The 13664-nt window shown below is 44.0% G+C and overlaps 4 protein-coding genes, 1 non-coding gene and 1 pseudogene across 8 annotated transcripts; 2 read left to right on the top strand and 4 right to left on the bottom strand.

Moving 5' to 3' along the window:
* Positions 1-185: 185 nt before the first annotated feature.
* On the top strand, positions 186-1199 carry LOC104000331 (ethylene-responsive transcription factor 4-like). Its single transcript, XM_009422343.3, has one exon. The coding sequence runs from the start codon at positions 276-278 to the stop codon at positions 1032-1034; it is 759 nt and encodes a 252-aa protein (XP_009420618.2). The 5' UTR covers positions 186-275; the 3' UTR covers positions 1035-1199.
* Positions 1200-1586: 387 nt separating this feature from the next.
* LOC135624577 (protein C2-DOMAIN ABA-RELATED 5-like) lies at positions 1587-3100 on the bottom strand. The gene is made up of 3 exons (XM_065128339.1): positions 2886-3100; positions 2202-2297; positions 1587-1956 (listed from the first exon to the last, which is right to left on the bottom strand). The coding sequence occupies exons 1-3, from the start codon at positions 2994-2996 to the stop codon at positions 1666-1668; spliced, it is 498 nt and encodes a 165-aa protein (XP_064984411.1). The 5' UTR covers positions 2997-3100; the 3' UTR covers positions 1587-1665.
* Positions 3101-3981: 881 nt separating this feature from the next.
* Positions 3982-6995, top strand: LOC104000333 (uncharacterized). Of its 4 annotated transcripts, none has more exons than XR_010491607.1 (4): positions 3982-4062; positions 5324-5376; positions 5472-5684; positions 6532-6995. It is a non-coding gene; the product is annotated as an uncharacterized LOC104000333 (transcript). The 4 variants fall into 4 exon arrangements; XR_010491609.1 differs by lacking the exon at positions 3982-4062 and adding an exon at positions 4067-4144; XR_010491608.1 differs by lacking the exon at positions 3982-4062 and adding an exon at positions 4158-4675.
* Positions 6996-7360: 365 nt separating this feature from the next.
* Positions 7361-9561, bottom strand: LOC135625702 (uncharacterized; annotated as a pseudogene).
* Positions 9562-9889: 328 nt separating this feature from the next.
* On the bottom strand, positions 9890-11420 carry LOC135624147 (pentatricopeptide repeat-containing protein ELI1, chloroplastic-like). Its single transcript, XM_065127549.1, has one exon. It carries the CDS (start codon positions 11397-11399, stop codon positions 10026-10028), a length of 1374 nt encoding a protein of 457 aa, XP_064983621.1. The 5' UTR covers positions 11400-11420; the 3' UTR covers positions 9890-10025.
* A 351-nt stretch (positions 11421-11771) lies between these two features.
* LOC135624162 (uncharacterized) lies at positions 11772-13276 on the bottom strand. Its single transcript, XM_065127570.1, has 3 exons — positions 12871-13276; positions 12476-12784; positions 11772-12371 (listed from the first exon to the last, which is right to left on the bottom strand). Exons 1-3 carry the CDS (start codon positions 13186-13188, stop codon positions 11877-11879), a joined length of 1122 nt encoding a protein of 373 aa, XP_064983642.1. The 5' UTR covers positions 13189-13276; the 3' UTR covers positions 11772-11876.
* Positions 13277-13664: the final 388 nt, after the last annotated feature.

The raw sequence follows: 13664 nt of genomic DNA, 5'->3' as shown, positions 1-13664 counted from the left end.
AAGTAGTATCACAGGGTGAACGTCGGGGGTGGGAAAAAGATGTGAGAGGACGTAGGCTGATCCCGATCGGGACGCGGGCGGCGAGGTCAGACAGTCAAAGCGCTCGTGGACTGGACCCAATCACACTTTAGTTTGCGATCCCTGCCGTCCATTCGTCACCACGTCTCGTATATAACGTCCGCAACGCTAAGCGGAGGTACAGAAGAAACGGAAACGTACGAGGGCGCGAGGAGACGCGAAGAGCCGTAATAAAGCCAGACTTGGGGTTCGTCACCATGGCGCCGAGAGGGAAGGCCACCACCGTTGGCGATGGAGAAGGGAAGGAGGCGCATTTCCGGGGTGTGAGGAAGAGGCCGTGGGGACGGTACGCGGCGGAGATACGCGACCCCAACAAGAAGAGCCGCATCTGGCTCGGGACCTTCGGCACCCCAGAAGAGGCCGCGAGGGCCTACGACGCCGCCGCCCGCGAGTTCCGTGGACCCAAGGCCAAGACCAACTTCCCCCACGCTGACGCCTGCAACGGCCCGCGCGGCGCCGACGGCGGAGGGGGCACCGGCAGCTCGAGTAGCCAGAGCAGCACCGTGGAGAACTCCGGGTCGGAGGAGGCAGCGGCAGCGGCAGCGATGCCCTCGCTTCCCGCTCCGCTCCCTCCCTCGCCCGATATCAACCTCGTCTACAGGGGCCAGGGCGGGGCCCGCTTCCCCTTCCAGCCGTACTCTCCGGTCATACAGGCGGCGCAACCATTCTTCTTCCTCAACACGGTCGCCAGATCCGAAAATTTTCCTACCTCCGACGCTTCGATGACGGCGTATCACCGGCAACTGCCGCTTTGTCAGCCTACGATCATCGCTTGCTGGCATCCGCCGCCCGCCGTCACCGTGGCCGCCGTCACCGCCACGCAGAGCGACTCCGACTCTTCCTCCGTCGTAGATCACCACCCGGACCATCGTTCTCCTCCGTCACCGTCGGCGTCGCCTAAGTCGTTTGCTCTCCATCTGGATCTCAACCTTCCTCCACCCCTGGACACAGCATAACCCCCACGACTGCGACCGCTCGATCGTCGCAGGGGCTCTTCCAGTCTTGTGATCTCAACAAACTCCCATTTCCCTTTTTGTAAATAATTAACTTGGTTTCTTCCACCGCTAAGAAAAACAAGGAGCCGTCGATCTCCGAGATCAGGACACAGATCTCTAATATAATTGGTGTTTCTTTTCGTCAATGAAACGCGTTTGCCCGTGCGTTAGCCGGCACGTCTGTGTCATGCTCGGTTCCTTTGCTTCGTTGCTTTAAGCAGAGTGCTACGTGTGATTAGTGGGCCTTTGACCGTCCATCCGGAGGAACGGTTGGTATGCTGAAGCGATTTGTCGCCACGCAGGAATGTGTCAGCGGAAGCGTCGCGCACGTGAAGGAGCCGGCGGCATCGGGGCCGCAGCTTAATGCGGGGCCCACATCCCGACGGAGAAAACAGTGGAGTACGTTTGCGGGTTTGATTTGCTCGCGTAAGAATATCTTTATTCGTAACTAGTGCGGAGGGCCCAGTGGATGGTCGAAGGCGAGTGGTGGGTTCAGGAGATGGTCCCAGCATATAAAGAAAAGCTATCTGAAACGTGGCGGCTTGCCACTGTAGCAGGACAGCACGGACCGACCGTCCTTTTATTAACATATCTAAAAGCCAGGAGCCCCGGGGATGGAGGTCCAGAGCAACTGCAGCTCCAACTCGCCACTCTCCACATTTCTGAGCCTGAGGATGACGTCCTGCACAACCCTGCCATCTTTCCAGGCAATGGGACTCTCATCAGCAAAGCAGTTCTTCCTGTTGGGCTTCACGGTGGTGATGATGGTGCCATCGGGGAGGTCGGACAGGTTCATCTTCACTGCCTCCACAAACGCCTGGATATCGATCTCGGCGTCGCCCATCTTGTCGTCGGGGGTGAACGTGTCCTTGTCGTAAACCTTCTGCAAAAGGTTCGTGGAAATCAATCAGAAACACCACATAAGTCCTCTCAAGTTTCGCTCTCTCAGTTCGACTTTGTTTCGTGCAATGGAAGACCGGAGAATTCATCTTCTCATCGGTACCTTCTGCACTACGGTAGTCCGAAACAATTCGTAGAGAGAACATGAAAGAGGAAATTATCCAAATCTTCTGATGAATTTACGTAGAAGGATAGTAAGATTGTAAGCAGAAACAGATAGATACATACAATCGTAATTGGTTGAATGGGTTCTGAGACAGAAAGAGTCAGGTCTTCATTCCAAACTGGATTGACATTGTGCTTCTTAACGCTAGTCTTCAGTTTCTGACCAACAAAAGGATAGGTAAGAAACAGATGAATCATCGTCTCTACTAAATGAAATGTTTATGCAGCTAAAACAAGATTAATATGTAGAATTGCTGAGTAGAACTGCCACTGAAAAAACCTGTTGAGAAACAATATATCAAGCAGGTTTCGATCATCTCAGACATCTTCCATAATATACAATATATGAGATGAAGAACCAATAGAACAAATCACAACAAAATCATTTCGATCATCTCAGCATCAAATAGAACCAAGATAGCCATTGTTTTTATCAGATCCATGCGTAATCTATATCCAGAAGAAAAATCTAAACAAATCACAACAAAATCATTGCGATTGCTGTTGTGGGAAAATAATCCCCAATCTGCCTCAAAAGTGGAAGAAAAGAAGAAAAATCTGTGTCTGGAAAATACAGATCTGGAAATCGCTCCCATTAAACTCGTTCAAAAGCAGGAGGTAATTAAATACGTTGGATGAATCATGATAATGTGATACGAAAACCAATCAAGACTCTGAACTCGCAAGGAGAAATCCAGAATATAGGGATCTCTGAGACGAAAAGGATGAGAGGAGATGCGATATGACCTGATGGCCCATGCGGATGACGACGTAGGGGTCGCTGCCCGTGGCGTCACGGTAGGCCAAGTTAACACCCCTCAATACCTTCACCTTGAGAAGCCCCAACAGATTCTCCATTCTCTCTCTCTCTCTCTCTGGTTGTCGATCTTCTCTCTTCCGAGAACAAGGATGAGAAGAGGAAGAAAGACAAGATGGAAAGAGGAAGCGAGGGAGGGGTGTCAGTTATGACCGACGAAGGAGACGAGCCCGGGGAGCTTAAAAGGGCAGCGAAGAGTTGACGTGGCTTCGCGGGGCCCCGTATCGGGAGGACCCACTCAATATCCGGATGGACCCAGTCAAACAGATGTGAGCCATTCGATTCGGCCACCGGCATTTCGTGCACTATAATTTCTTTCCTTTTTTCTTTATTTTTGTCATTTACGCGAAGGCATCGTATTGATTGTTGCATGTATATGATTCATGTACTGAATTGCATTTTTGTCATCTACAAAGATGTATTGCCCGTATACTAATCATTTTAATTTTTTAAGATTTTTTTATTATTTTATTTTCAAAGGTAAAATGATGATGAATACGGGATAGGGTTTTACGATAAACTATCATAGTCTTTACCAACTAAACACACGTTTCAAAATATATCAGATGAAATTTCGAATCCTAAATCCTTTTTAATAAGTGGAATGATATCTATTAATTGATAATACACATAATGAGTTTAAATTCAAATTGACAATAATAATACTTTTAAAAATATAAAAATATAATATTAAAGACATGATTTGGTACACCATTGCACCTTCCAAAATATTAAAAATTATTTTTCTAGTTTTCTAAAAGTATTTTAGGTATTTAAAATTTTATTTTATTTGTAAATTCAATCGAAGTCATGATTTGTAATAGTAAAGCTATTTGCAAGAAATTTAAATGTTTAGAAGTGTATATATGGGTAAAATCTAAATCCATGGAAGGATATATATATATATATATATATATATATATATATATATATATATATATATATATATATATATATATATATATATATATATATATATATATATATCCTCAAGGATGGATATATAAAGCCTCAAAAGAAAAAGAAAAAGAAAAAGAAGGAGAAAGAGAGAAGATAGGAATCAAATGACTTTAGCTTAATTGCAACGTGTAAAGTGATACGCAACAGGCAAGTTGGTAATCTGATAACTTTCCCTTTTCCTTTTAACCCTCATCTTTCTTCCCTAATCCTTGGCATTGTTGCTGCAGAGGTAAGCAGTTCTTCTTCTCCATGCTATCTTATCATTGAGTACGCTTGTTGTCACTCTAAGCTTCTGTTTTCATCACGTAGCTCTCATGCAATGCAACTGAGCACCAAACTAGTTGGATTCATCTTGCTTGTTCTGAACTTTATTTAGGTCAATACTCTGTGAGATTGCTGGCACAGACTTGATTACAACTCCCTTTTCTTTAGGAACACAATGTTGTACCCTTCAGGTGTATGCCATTTTGTCTCTGTGATTGATGCTGGCTATCCTTGTATCAGCTTTACTAATAATACCCTAGGTTTCCTGCCAAAACTTGTATTGTAGAAGATGAGCTCAAGCTGATGAGCAAGAAACACAGAGAGATTCCTATGTTCATGAACTCTCAAACCATGGCAGAAACCCCACTCATGTCTGGAAGTAGAAATGCTGGAGTGCACTATGATTGGGTGATTTTGAGCTCAGTATACAAACAATTGCCTCCAATTTAATCCACCAGTCAGCCAAGCTTTCATATAGACAATACTGGACACACAGGTATATGCAGCAATACATATATCTATGTAATAAAAGTTCTGGAGTAGCAACCAGGCAATAGAAGTTCAGTAGAATTTACATACATGAAGCTAAAAGAAGACCAAATATTACATATCTCAAATATTATGCATGTTAGCAGGTTTCGGATTATGATTTTTCATTTACTGAAGCTTTTTTATTCCTTTTATATATTGCTTTCAGGAGCCTATGTAGGTGGGTTTTGATGATTTATATGAAATCACTACTGATCTGTTTTTATAGGTGCTGTATAGTTTGTGAATGTATGCAACCCTTCAGATCTCTCAGCAACTTCATTTCAGCTAAAATCAGACTTTGTTACACCATAGTGCATTGGTTCTCATGCCATATGATTCATTGGAGGAGATATATTTCCACCAGTCAAAAGTACATGTTTTGGCCTAATTTGTGGTATTTTTAGTACATGGAATAGTCATAAATGTATCAAACTCATGACAATGTACTCATCATCTATTGTTGAGAAGTGACACAGCATGCCCTGTTCTCTTTCTTTCTGAAGGAAAAGCCACACAAACCAAGAAATAATACCATTTGAATTATTCATCTGAAACTGGAATTCAAGCACAAAAGAAAAAAGTCTGTAACATGCTGCTCTCTGTGTGGCTGCAGTTGATCCGGAAGCTGGAAAACCTCATCCAGTGACTCTCGATCAAGCAAAAATGGTGACTATTCAATCTTTACTTGTGCTTGGAATGGGTTTTTCTTTGATTTGAGGTGAGAAATAGTGCTTACCTGCATTCTTTCTATGGTTTCGAAGAATGAATCCCAAACAGGGGAAGTCTTCATCAAGATTGGACCTTACGGAACTGCGAACGGCGATGAATGGGATGATGGGTGCCTTGATGGAGTAAGAGAGATCTTCATATGGCATGACTCAAAAGCATGTTCACTTCAGTTTGTGTATGATTCTGATGGACAATCGGTGTTGTCGGACAAGCATGGAGATGAAGATGGAGTGAATTTTGACACGGTAAGACATCTAAATAAATCTCATCCTTATTATTATTATTATTATTATTGTTGTTGTTGTTGTTGTTTTATTATTATTATTATTATTATTATTATTATTATTATTATTATTTTTATCATGTCTGAAGTATTATGTGAGTAAAAGATTATTTCTAGTTAGTTAAAAGATTTCTGGATGAATTCTCCGAAAAGCTCCTTATTTTAGATTTTTCTTTTCCCAATTGGTTTTACGTTTCTAAAAACACATTGTAACCCTATTCAAAAACAAAATTGTTTTAAGTGATATATAAAAAAATAATAATTTTTTTTTTGTATGTACTTATTGGATTTTGTGTTAGTCACAATGCATTTATAGATATGCTAAAAATACTCCTTCCCTATTCAAAAATATTGTAAATGAGAAAAACGTGGGCACTTTTATCTTTCATTGCTGATTCACTAGTCAATGCTGTGTTACCCAAAGTTACTTTATGCGTCAAATTGGACTTCTTATTGTTACATCATTTCTTTGAGGACGAAAAATTGAATTAAATGGGACTATAATTCTTGGTAACCACTTTTCTAGTAAAGACAGTCAGTCCTAACATGAGGAATATTAGGAAGGAATCCTTTCTGCTCAAAATAGTTGATGTCATGGAAATGTGTTAAGAGAACTTACTGTACATATTGTAATAAAAAACGTCAAACAATTATTATTTGTAATAATAGGAGAGAGAGAGAGAGAGACTTACTTTGTTGTTGTCATTACTTTTACCTGTTTAACATTATAAATATATTTGTGATTTTGGTGTAATTAAATGCTATTTTATCTCAATTTTAACATGCAGGGATAATTTTGGTCTGTGCAGATTGAACTGGAATACCCTTCGGAGTATCTGACAGGCCTACGCGGTCAGACCCGGAGATTCCATGGATTTTTGACTTCCCTCATGTTCTTCAGCAACAAAAGAAGTTTTGGGCCCTTTGGATACTGGGATAATGACAGAGAAGCTGACTTCCAATGGAAGGTGATGGGCAACAAAATTTGTGGGTTTTTTGGGCGAGCTCAACCCTCTTCCCTCACTGCTGTGGGCATTCATCTCAGAGCCCTGCCCAAAACTTCATGAATGAATGAAGCTGATGAGATCTGTAGGAGTTGGTGTGAAGACCATCAGTGCGACAGCTTCACTTCGTGTCAGTTTCGTCTCACACTCGTGTGCCTGACTACATGGTGTTCTGTTCTTTCAACTCAGTTTGCTGGTGTTCAAGTTCAGAATCTTTATCATAAACTATTAAAAGCTTTTACCAAATAAGTTAATGGATACCTTAGACATGTATGTCAACCCACCGTATCTCCATGAGTGGTGAGCAGCATCGTGATCAAAAGACAGCTCCAGAGACAAAAGGGCGAGAGCCATGAGGGTAAGAACAGAAGTGAATCCTCTCACTGTGGACAAGAGAGCACACGATTAGTTGGTGGAAAGCAACATGGCTTCAGCATTCAGCAAGTGAATTTTATTGGGAGAAACATTAATGCCACCCAATGCTGCAATACTGAATCTTATTATCACAAACAACTTCCAAGTCTGGATGCAAAAAGCACAGGCGGTTGGAACAGTACCATGATCATGAATTTGAGGGAACTTAATAGCTCCATAAAATACTTGAATTTTGCATATGAAGCACTTGACTAAATAACTAATCATCATCATCATCTGCAAAAGAAAAAAAAATATAAAGTTCAAATGAATAAAAGCAAATAACATGTATTTACTGATGATTCCCATAATCATAGTTTATAAACCGACCATATTGGTAGGTACAGACATGTATTTACTGACCCGAGGATGAGTTAGCATGCAAGCTGTACCGGTTCAGATCGCATGTACCATCAAGTTCGTTTTTGAAGCCAGCAACCCTCTTTACTCTATTATGAAATATGAGCATTATATGTGACTTAATATGATGCATTATATTATACGCCAAAGTGTTGTATCTATATATATATTATTTGGATTGATCTCAGATTTTCTGCTACCCCTAAACCAACCAAAATTTTTTGGGCAAATTAGATCTTTGTCCCAAAAGAGTATCTAAAGAGGGTTTTAAGAGCAATCACAATGATCCTTTGTTCACTAATTTTATCCCTAGAATATTTTCTTAATTCGATTGATAGTCATTCATTTAGAGATGATTAAATTAGAGTGCATGTTAGATGACTAAAACCAAATTATGTTGAAGCCATATGTTCTTATCGATAACCTGAGAAGGACCTACTAATTAGTCATATTTAGAGGAAAAAGATAGTATCAGACTAATTTATCAAATGATAGGCTCAATGGAATAGCAAAACAACAGCTTATAAATATGCTTCATGAGCATTTCCCTATGTGAACTAGGGAATTGCAAGAACTATGAACTAAGATCCACCTGATCAATATGCTGAATCTGCATTAATTCTGTGTCAAGTTGCAAAATATGTGATTTTAATGAGCATGACTGATTGATTTGATGAATTTAACAAAGAAATAAGCATCAACAACCTTTCACACAAAAATGACCTAGAGATTCATGATTGAGTAGAAATAAGGCGAAAAATCTTGGATGGTAAGAAACTTTTGTAAAAACATAAAACAAGAACTTGATTGGCAAAACAAATTATCAGCATCTGCCACGAAAGATTGAAGCATAAGCATACCAGTCTATTTATGCAATCCATTCATTTTAAAAGTAAGAATCTAACAGGCATTACAGGTGGGATGAATGACATCCTCAATCATTTATAAGTTCTATTGGGCTGAGCAACAAGCATACCAATAACAAATACTGAGTAAATTCCACAGGTTATTCTAATGTTCTCCAATTCATATGCCATATTTCCTTGCACTTATTTTCCTTAGTTTGTTTCACGATAATATTCACTTCTGCAAGCGCATTATTCATGCAATTCACAATCTTCGCTTTCAACACACGTACACACTCACTCTTCTTCCATAGCGTGTTGTGTTGCCATCATAGTATTCCACTAGCCTCCGCTAACACCACCTCGTTTCAGATTATCAGTATTCCCAATCCATATTGCACAAACTTTCTATACTAAATACCCTCAAAGTGAGAGTTCACAAAAAGATCAACATTCTCTTGCGTCGAGTGGTGCTATCGAGAGTTCAATAGTGCCTTCACTATGTCGAGATTATTCTATCATGCTAAATATGCAGATGGCCAATTGGTGAATAAGCTTTCACATCCTTTGGCTTTCAACAAGTGGATATAATTGATGATCTTCCATTGTATGCCATTTTACGATCTCTAATCTTCCGATGGCTTCCACCAATTCCACCTCGCGTCAGATGATCAACATCTTCCGCTCCATCTCCCACAAAAAACCCTTAGTTTCCTCACAAATCCTCGCCTACCATCGTACTCTCGTTCTCCTAAATCCAGTGCCATTAACAAGAATTACCAGTAAATTAGGCTTTCGGATTCCGTTGTGGCATACACAAACGGCCAAATTCGAGATAATGCAGTAGAGGGAGCAGCGAGGAATGTGACGAACCGAAGTATCTGCGTTCATTGGCGGCCTTGGCCTTGTCCAGCATCTTGTCGAGGTCCCCCTTGAGCTTCTCGTCCCCACTTCACGAGCTGATTGACGAAGATGGCCCCCAACCCCATCCCCAGGACGTGTTCCCACGGATCTACAGCAGAAAGAGACCGATTTCACCCGCTAAGATCAAACGGAAGAAAATCCCGATCGACAAGAGGAGGAGGACTAGAGTTGGAGGCGAAGAAGAAGACGACGTACGTCCAATGTAGTAAAAGGAGCTTCCGGAGGGCGTTGGAGTACATCTGCGTGCCAACAAACCTAGCAGGTCTCCCACCATCGTCGCTGTGGCCGGCATTTCTCGTTCTCGTCGCCTTTGGCCGTTAGACTCGATGATCTAGTTCGAGTCCACCCGTCTTGTAGCGGATCTTTGGGGCTCAGCGTAACGGATTCGGGCACGTAGACGGACCCGAACCGAAACCATAACGTCATTTCACCGATATTTGGACCAAATATTATATTATTTTAAAGCTCACGTATTGACATGACAATCCTTAAAAAAAAATAAAAATATTATTTATTATTTACTATCCTAATATTACCGATTTTATTTTCTTTTTCTTTTTCATGACCCCTTATTATAATAATAAAAATAATAATAATAATAAAAGAGGTACAGTTCCAACTGAAACCTTTCAAGCCATCTGTTGCTGTAAATTAAGAGCATAATTGTGAGACAATTTTCTGGCATTTACAGCCATCATCATCATCTACTTCTGCAGCCATTAATGCTCTTCTTACCCATCATCTAGGAATAAACAATCATTTCATCGTTGCAACTAGGGTTCTTCGTTCCTTGACCTCGATGAAACTAGACCCTCTTTTCTTCTTCACAAAATTTTCATCCATCAATCTTCTCACTCGCTCCACATCGTTCCACTTGCCTCCCAGAGCATACAAATCAGATATGAGAGTATACACTCCACCATCTTCATCAGGCACGGCCATGCTCAGAACCTTCTCTAACCCCTCCTTAGCAATCTCAAAGTTCTTGTGCTTCCTGCAGGCCGCCAAGAAGCATGTCCAGATGACGATGTTGGGTTCCGCTCTCATGTTCTCGATGATCTTATACGCATCCTCTAACCTCCCGGCCTTGGCGAAAAGATCAACCATGCATCCGTAGTGATGAATCCCAGGCTCGTATCCGAACTCCTCCACCATGCTCACATAATATCTTCGACCCTCCTCTATCAGTCCGGCATGGCAACACGCATTGAGGACCCCCGTAAAGGTGATCTCATTGGGCCGCACACCGGCTTCCCGCATTTTATCGAAGAATGCAACCGCGTCGTTGCCGTGACCGTGCGTAGCCAATCCGCAAATCATCGCAGTCCAGTGCATGACGTTCCTTTCGGGTATTCTCTCGAACACGTGAAACGCGCTCTTTAAGCAACCCGACTTGGCGTACACAGCAATGAGCGACGTCCCGAGTTGCACATTGATTTCCAGCCCATGCTTCTCGGCGTACGCGTGGATGGACCTCCACATCAGCCGCAGCGAACCAGTGCTGGAGCCGCCGGAGAGCAATGTCACGAGCATTAGCGGGTCGGGCTTCAGGTGCCCGTCGCTCATCATGTCACGGAAGAGGGCGAGGCCGATGGCGCGTTGGCCTCTCTCCATGTAGGCACCGATCATGGTGGACCAGGTGGCGATGTCCTTCTCGGGCATGGCGTTGAAGAGGGTGCGGGCGGCGGAGAGGTCGTCGCCGCGGGCGAGGCAGGCGAGCATGGTGTTCTCGGTGACGACGTTTCGGTGGGGGATTTCGTCGAACAGGGCACGGGCGCCGACGGGGGAGGAGAGGGCATAGGCGTGGAGGAGGGCGGATGCGACGTATACATGCGAACAGAGGTTGGTCTTGATGAGGTAGGCGTGGAGGTGAGGGAGGAGGGCGGCGAGGGGAGCGTGGAAGCAGGACTTTAACGCGAAGACGGCGGCGTGAGTCTCGAAGGGGTCGTCGTGAAGCCCTTGCCGGCGTCGGACACGGAGCTTGAAGAGGCGGAGAGCTTCGCGTGGGGACGAGGCGGTTCGGATAGCGGAAGCGGAGGCGGAGGCGGATGCGGCGGCAGCGGCGGAAGGCCGGTGGAAGACATGGGAGAGAGGGACGTGGGCTAAACGATGGAGTTCCAGGTTTGGCATTTGGCGGGAGGGTGGACTTGAACCCGCTCAACGTTATAATCCATTTGGTAAAATTACATATGTATCCCTCCAAAGTGTTTGACTGTGACCATTAATCAAAATTTTATTTTATATTTTTATATGATTATTATTATTATTTATTTATTGGACATCTATAAGAGATATAATATTTTCTTACCAAATAATAGATTTATTGGCCAGTTGAGATTTATTAGGATTTCTAATTTTGTTATTACATATTGTAATTGTAACTAATATAATTTAATTACATAATGTAATTATTATCGTCCATCTAACTAATATAATTTAATTACATGTTTTATCGAAAGAAAATAAAATTTAAAGTATTGTAGAGGGCAGAGACATTTCATCTGCGAACTATGCGTCTTCCCCGTGCATGGCAATGGACGTTTATTAGATGTCATACAAGGCACGCATTTTCACAAACAGATGGTAGGGATGAACATTTGCAGGTGATCACTTCCCTCGGAAGCCAGCCATGATCTCCTTTGGGGGGATGAAGCAGTCCACCGAAAGCCCTGCAACATCGAACACCACGTCTTCGATCCTCCAAGCCTCCTCCATCCTGATCCTGCTGCGCCGCGCAGATGCGTCGCCGAAGCGGAGAACCGTGGCGGCGGACCTCCCTTGGTGAGCCACGAGTACTCCGTCAACCTCTCTGTAGTCCTCGATAACGCTTCCGATGGTGGTCTCCCAGTACATGGCGTCGGAGCCCGGGGCTTCGACTCTGGCGAGGTGGGAGTCCTCGATGTAGGTGAGCAGACCGCTCCTCTGGCTGAAGTATCCATGGAGAACGTGCCTGATTACCTCAGCCGGTCCGTCGCATCTCTCGGCGACCGCAGCTCGATCTGCTGATACTTTTAGCACGAAGCAGTTGTCGCCCCTGATGCGCTTCTCGCCGACGCACCGGGCTTTGGCGAACATTCTCGCCGTGCTCTTCGGGTCCAACCCCTGTGATCAGTGCAAGAAGCATGACGTGAACAGAGAGTTGGCCGCAAATGTTAGTAGCATTAAAGCAGAGAAGGAAGCAAAGACGCAGTGAGGCTTCTCCTCACCTGAACGAGTCGCCGCAGCGGGCGCTGCGGGCCCCTGGCTGCGTGTGTTCCAAGCCATGGCACGCTCCTCCACACCACCTTGCCGTTGCTACCGGAAACCACCTTGTGGCCGGCCACCACAAGCTCCACCGACCACATCCCCGGCGACTTCTGCCACAGCACGAAGCACCCACGCTCTCCCCCGGTTCTCGGTGGCTCATGGCAGACCATCTTCACGGTCCCAGCTGCGTACATGCTCTTCATGCACTGTTTCAGGCATCCTGTTGCGGCCAAGTATTGCTGAATGATGTAACGAGCAGAGCACGTTTCCTGCCATGGAAGAGAAGAATTCGTCAGCAAACTCTGGTGATGACAGACCTCACGTTGAAGTAGAGAGATGGAGAACAGAACATTACCATGGGACTATCTTTGATACAGAAGATGTGGGTTGGTGCATCAATGGTCACCGGAATGGGAGCCAATGGACACCCCAGCACTCCAAGAATTAGCCTCAGATCCGTCCTCTTCGATGCGCTGCGGGAATGGAAAGGGGTCGAGGAATGAGCCCCCGACATGGCTTTGTCCATGTGCAACCGCAGCCATGTTCTGATCACTTCCCAGTATCTCTCCTTCTTGGCTCCTTCTCCATGTGCTTCAGGGTCAGGGCCTTCCATTAGAGGCCCCAGTGGCTGCACAGAACACACATGGTTCCTTCCTCTGCTTCTTGGACCCATGACACACCTATGATCACAAGAATGATGACAGATGAAGGAGATGCAATGAGTGAAAGAGAGAACCAAGGAGATGGTTGTTGGATCTGGTGTCTCAAATGCTATTAATATAAGAGAGAGAGAGAGAGAGAGAGAGAGAGAGAGAGAGAGAGAGAGAGAGAGAGAGAGAGAGAAGGGTAGGTTCTTTTGAGCTAGAGACAAAAGGGAGACAGCCTATATGTTCCACTGGCAGGGGAATGAATTCAAAATGGCTGCCTCCCATGTCTTGGGTTTCCTCCTCATTGCCTTTAACTTTATTCCCTACATCCCTTCTGCAAGGCTCTGCAGTCCTTTTCAAAATGCTACTGAGAGACAGTGATCAGCCAGTGGCTCTGCAACACTCACCCATGAGATTGGCAACACATGCTTGTGCCTCCATGTTTCTTTGTAGTCACAAACTGGTTTTCCAAAGGTTCAAATAGGGTGGCTGATGCTTGATG

This window comes from Musa acuminata, chromosome BXJ2-10 (genome assembly GCF_036884655.1).
Source record: "Musa acuminata AAA Group cultivar baxijiao chromosome BXJ2-10, Cavendish_Baxijiao_AAA, whole genome shotgun sequence".
NCBI classification, from domain to species: domain Eukaryota; kingdom Viridiplantae; phylum Streptophyta; class Magnoliopsida; order Zingiberales; family Musaceae; genus Musa; species Musa acuminata.
Note: the sequence above shows the minus strand (reverse complement) of the source record. Positions and strands in the feature narration are given on the sequence as shown.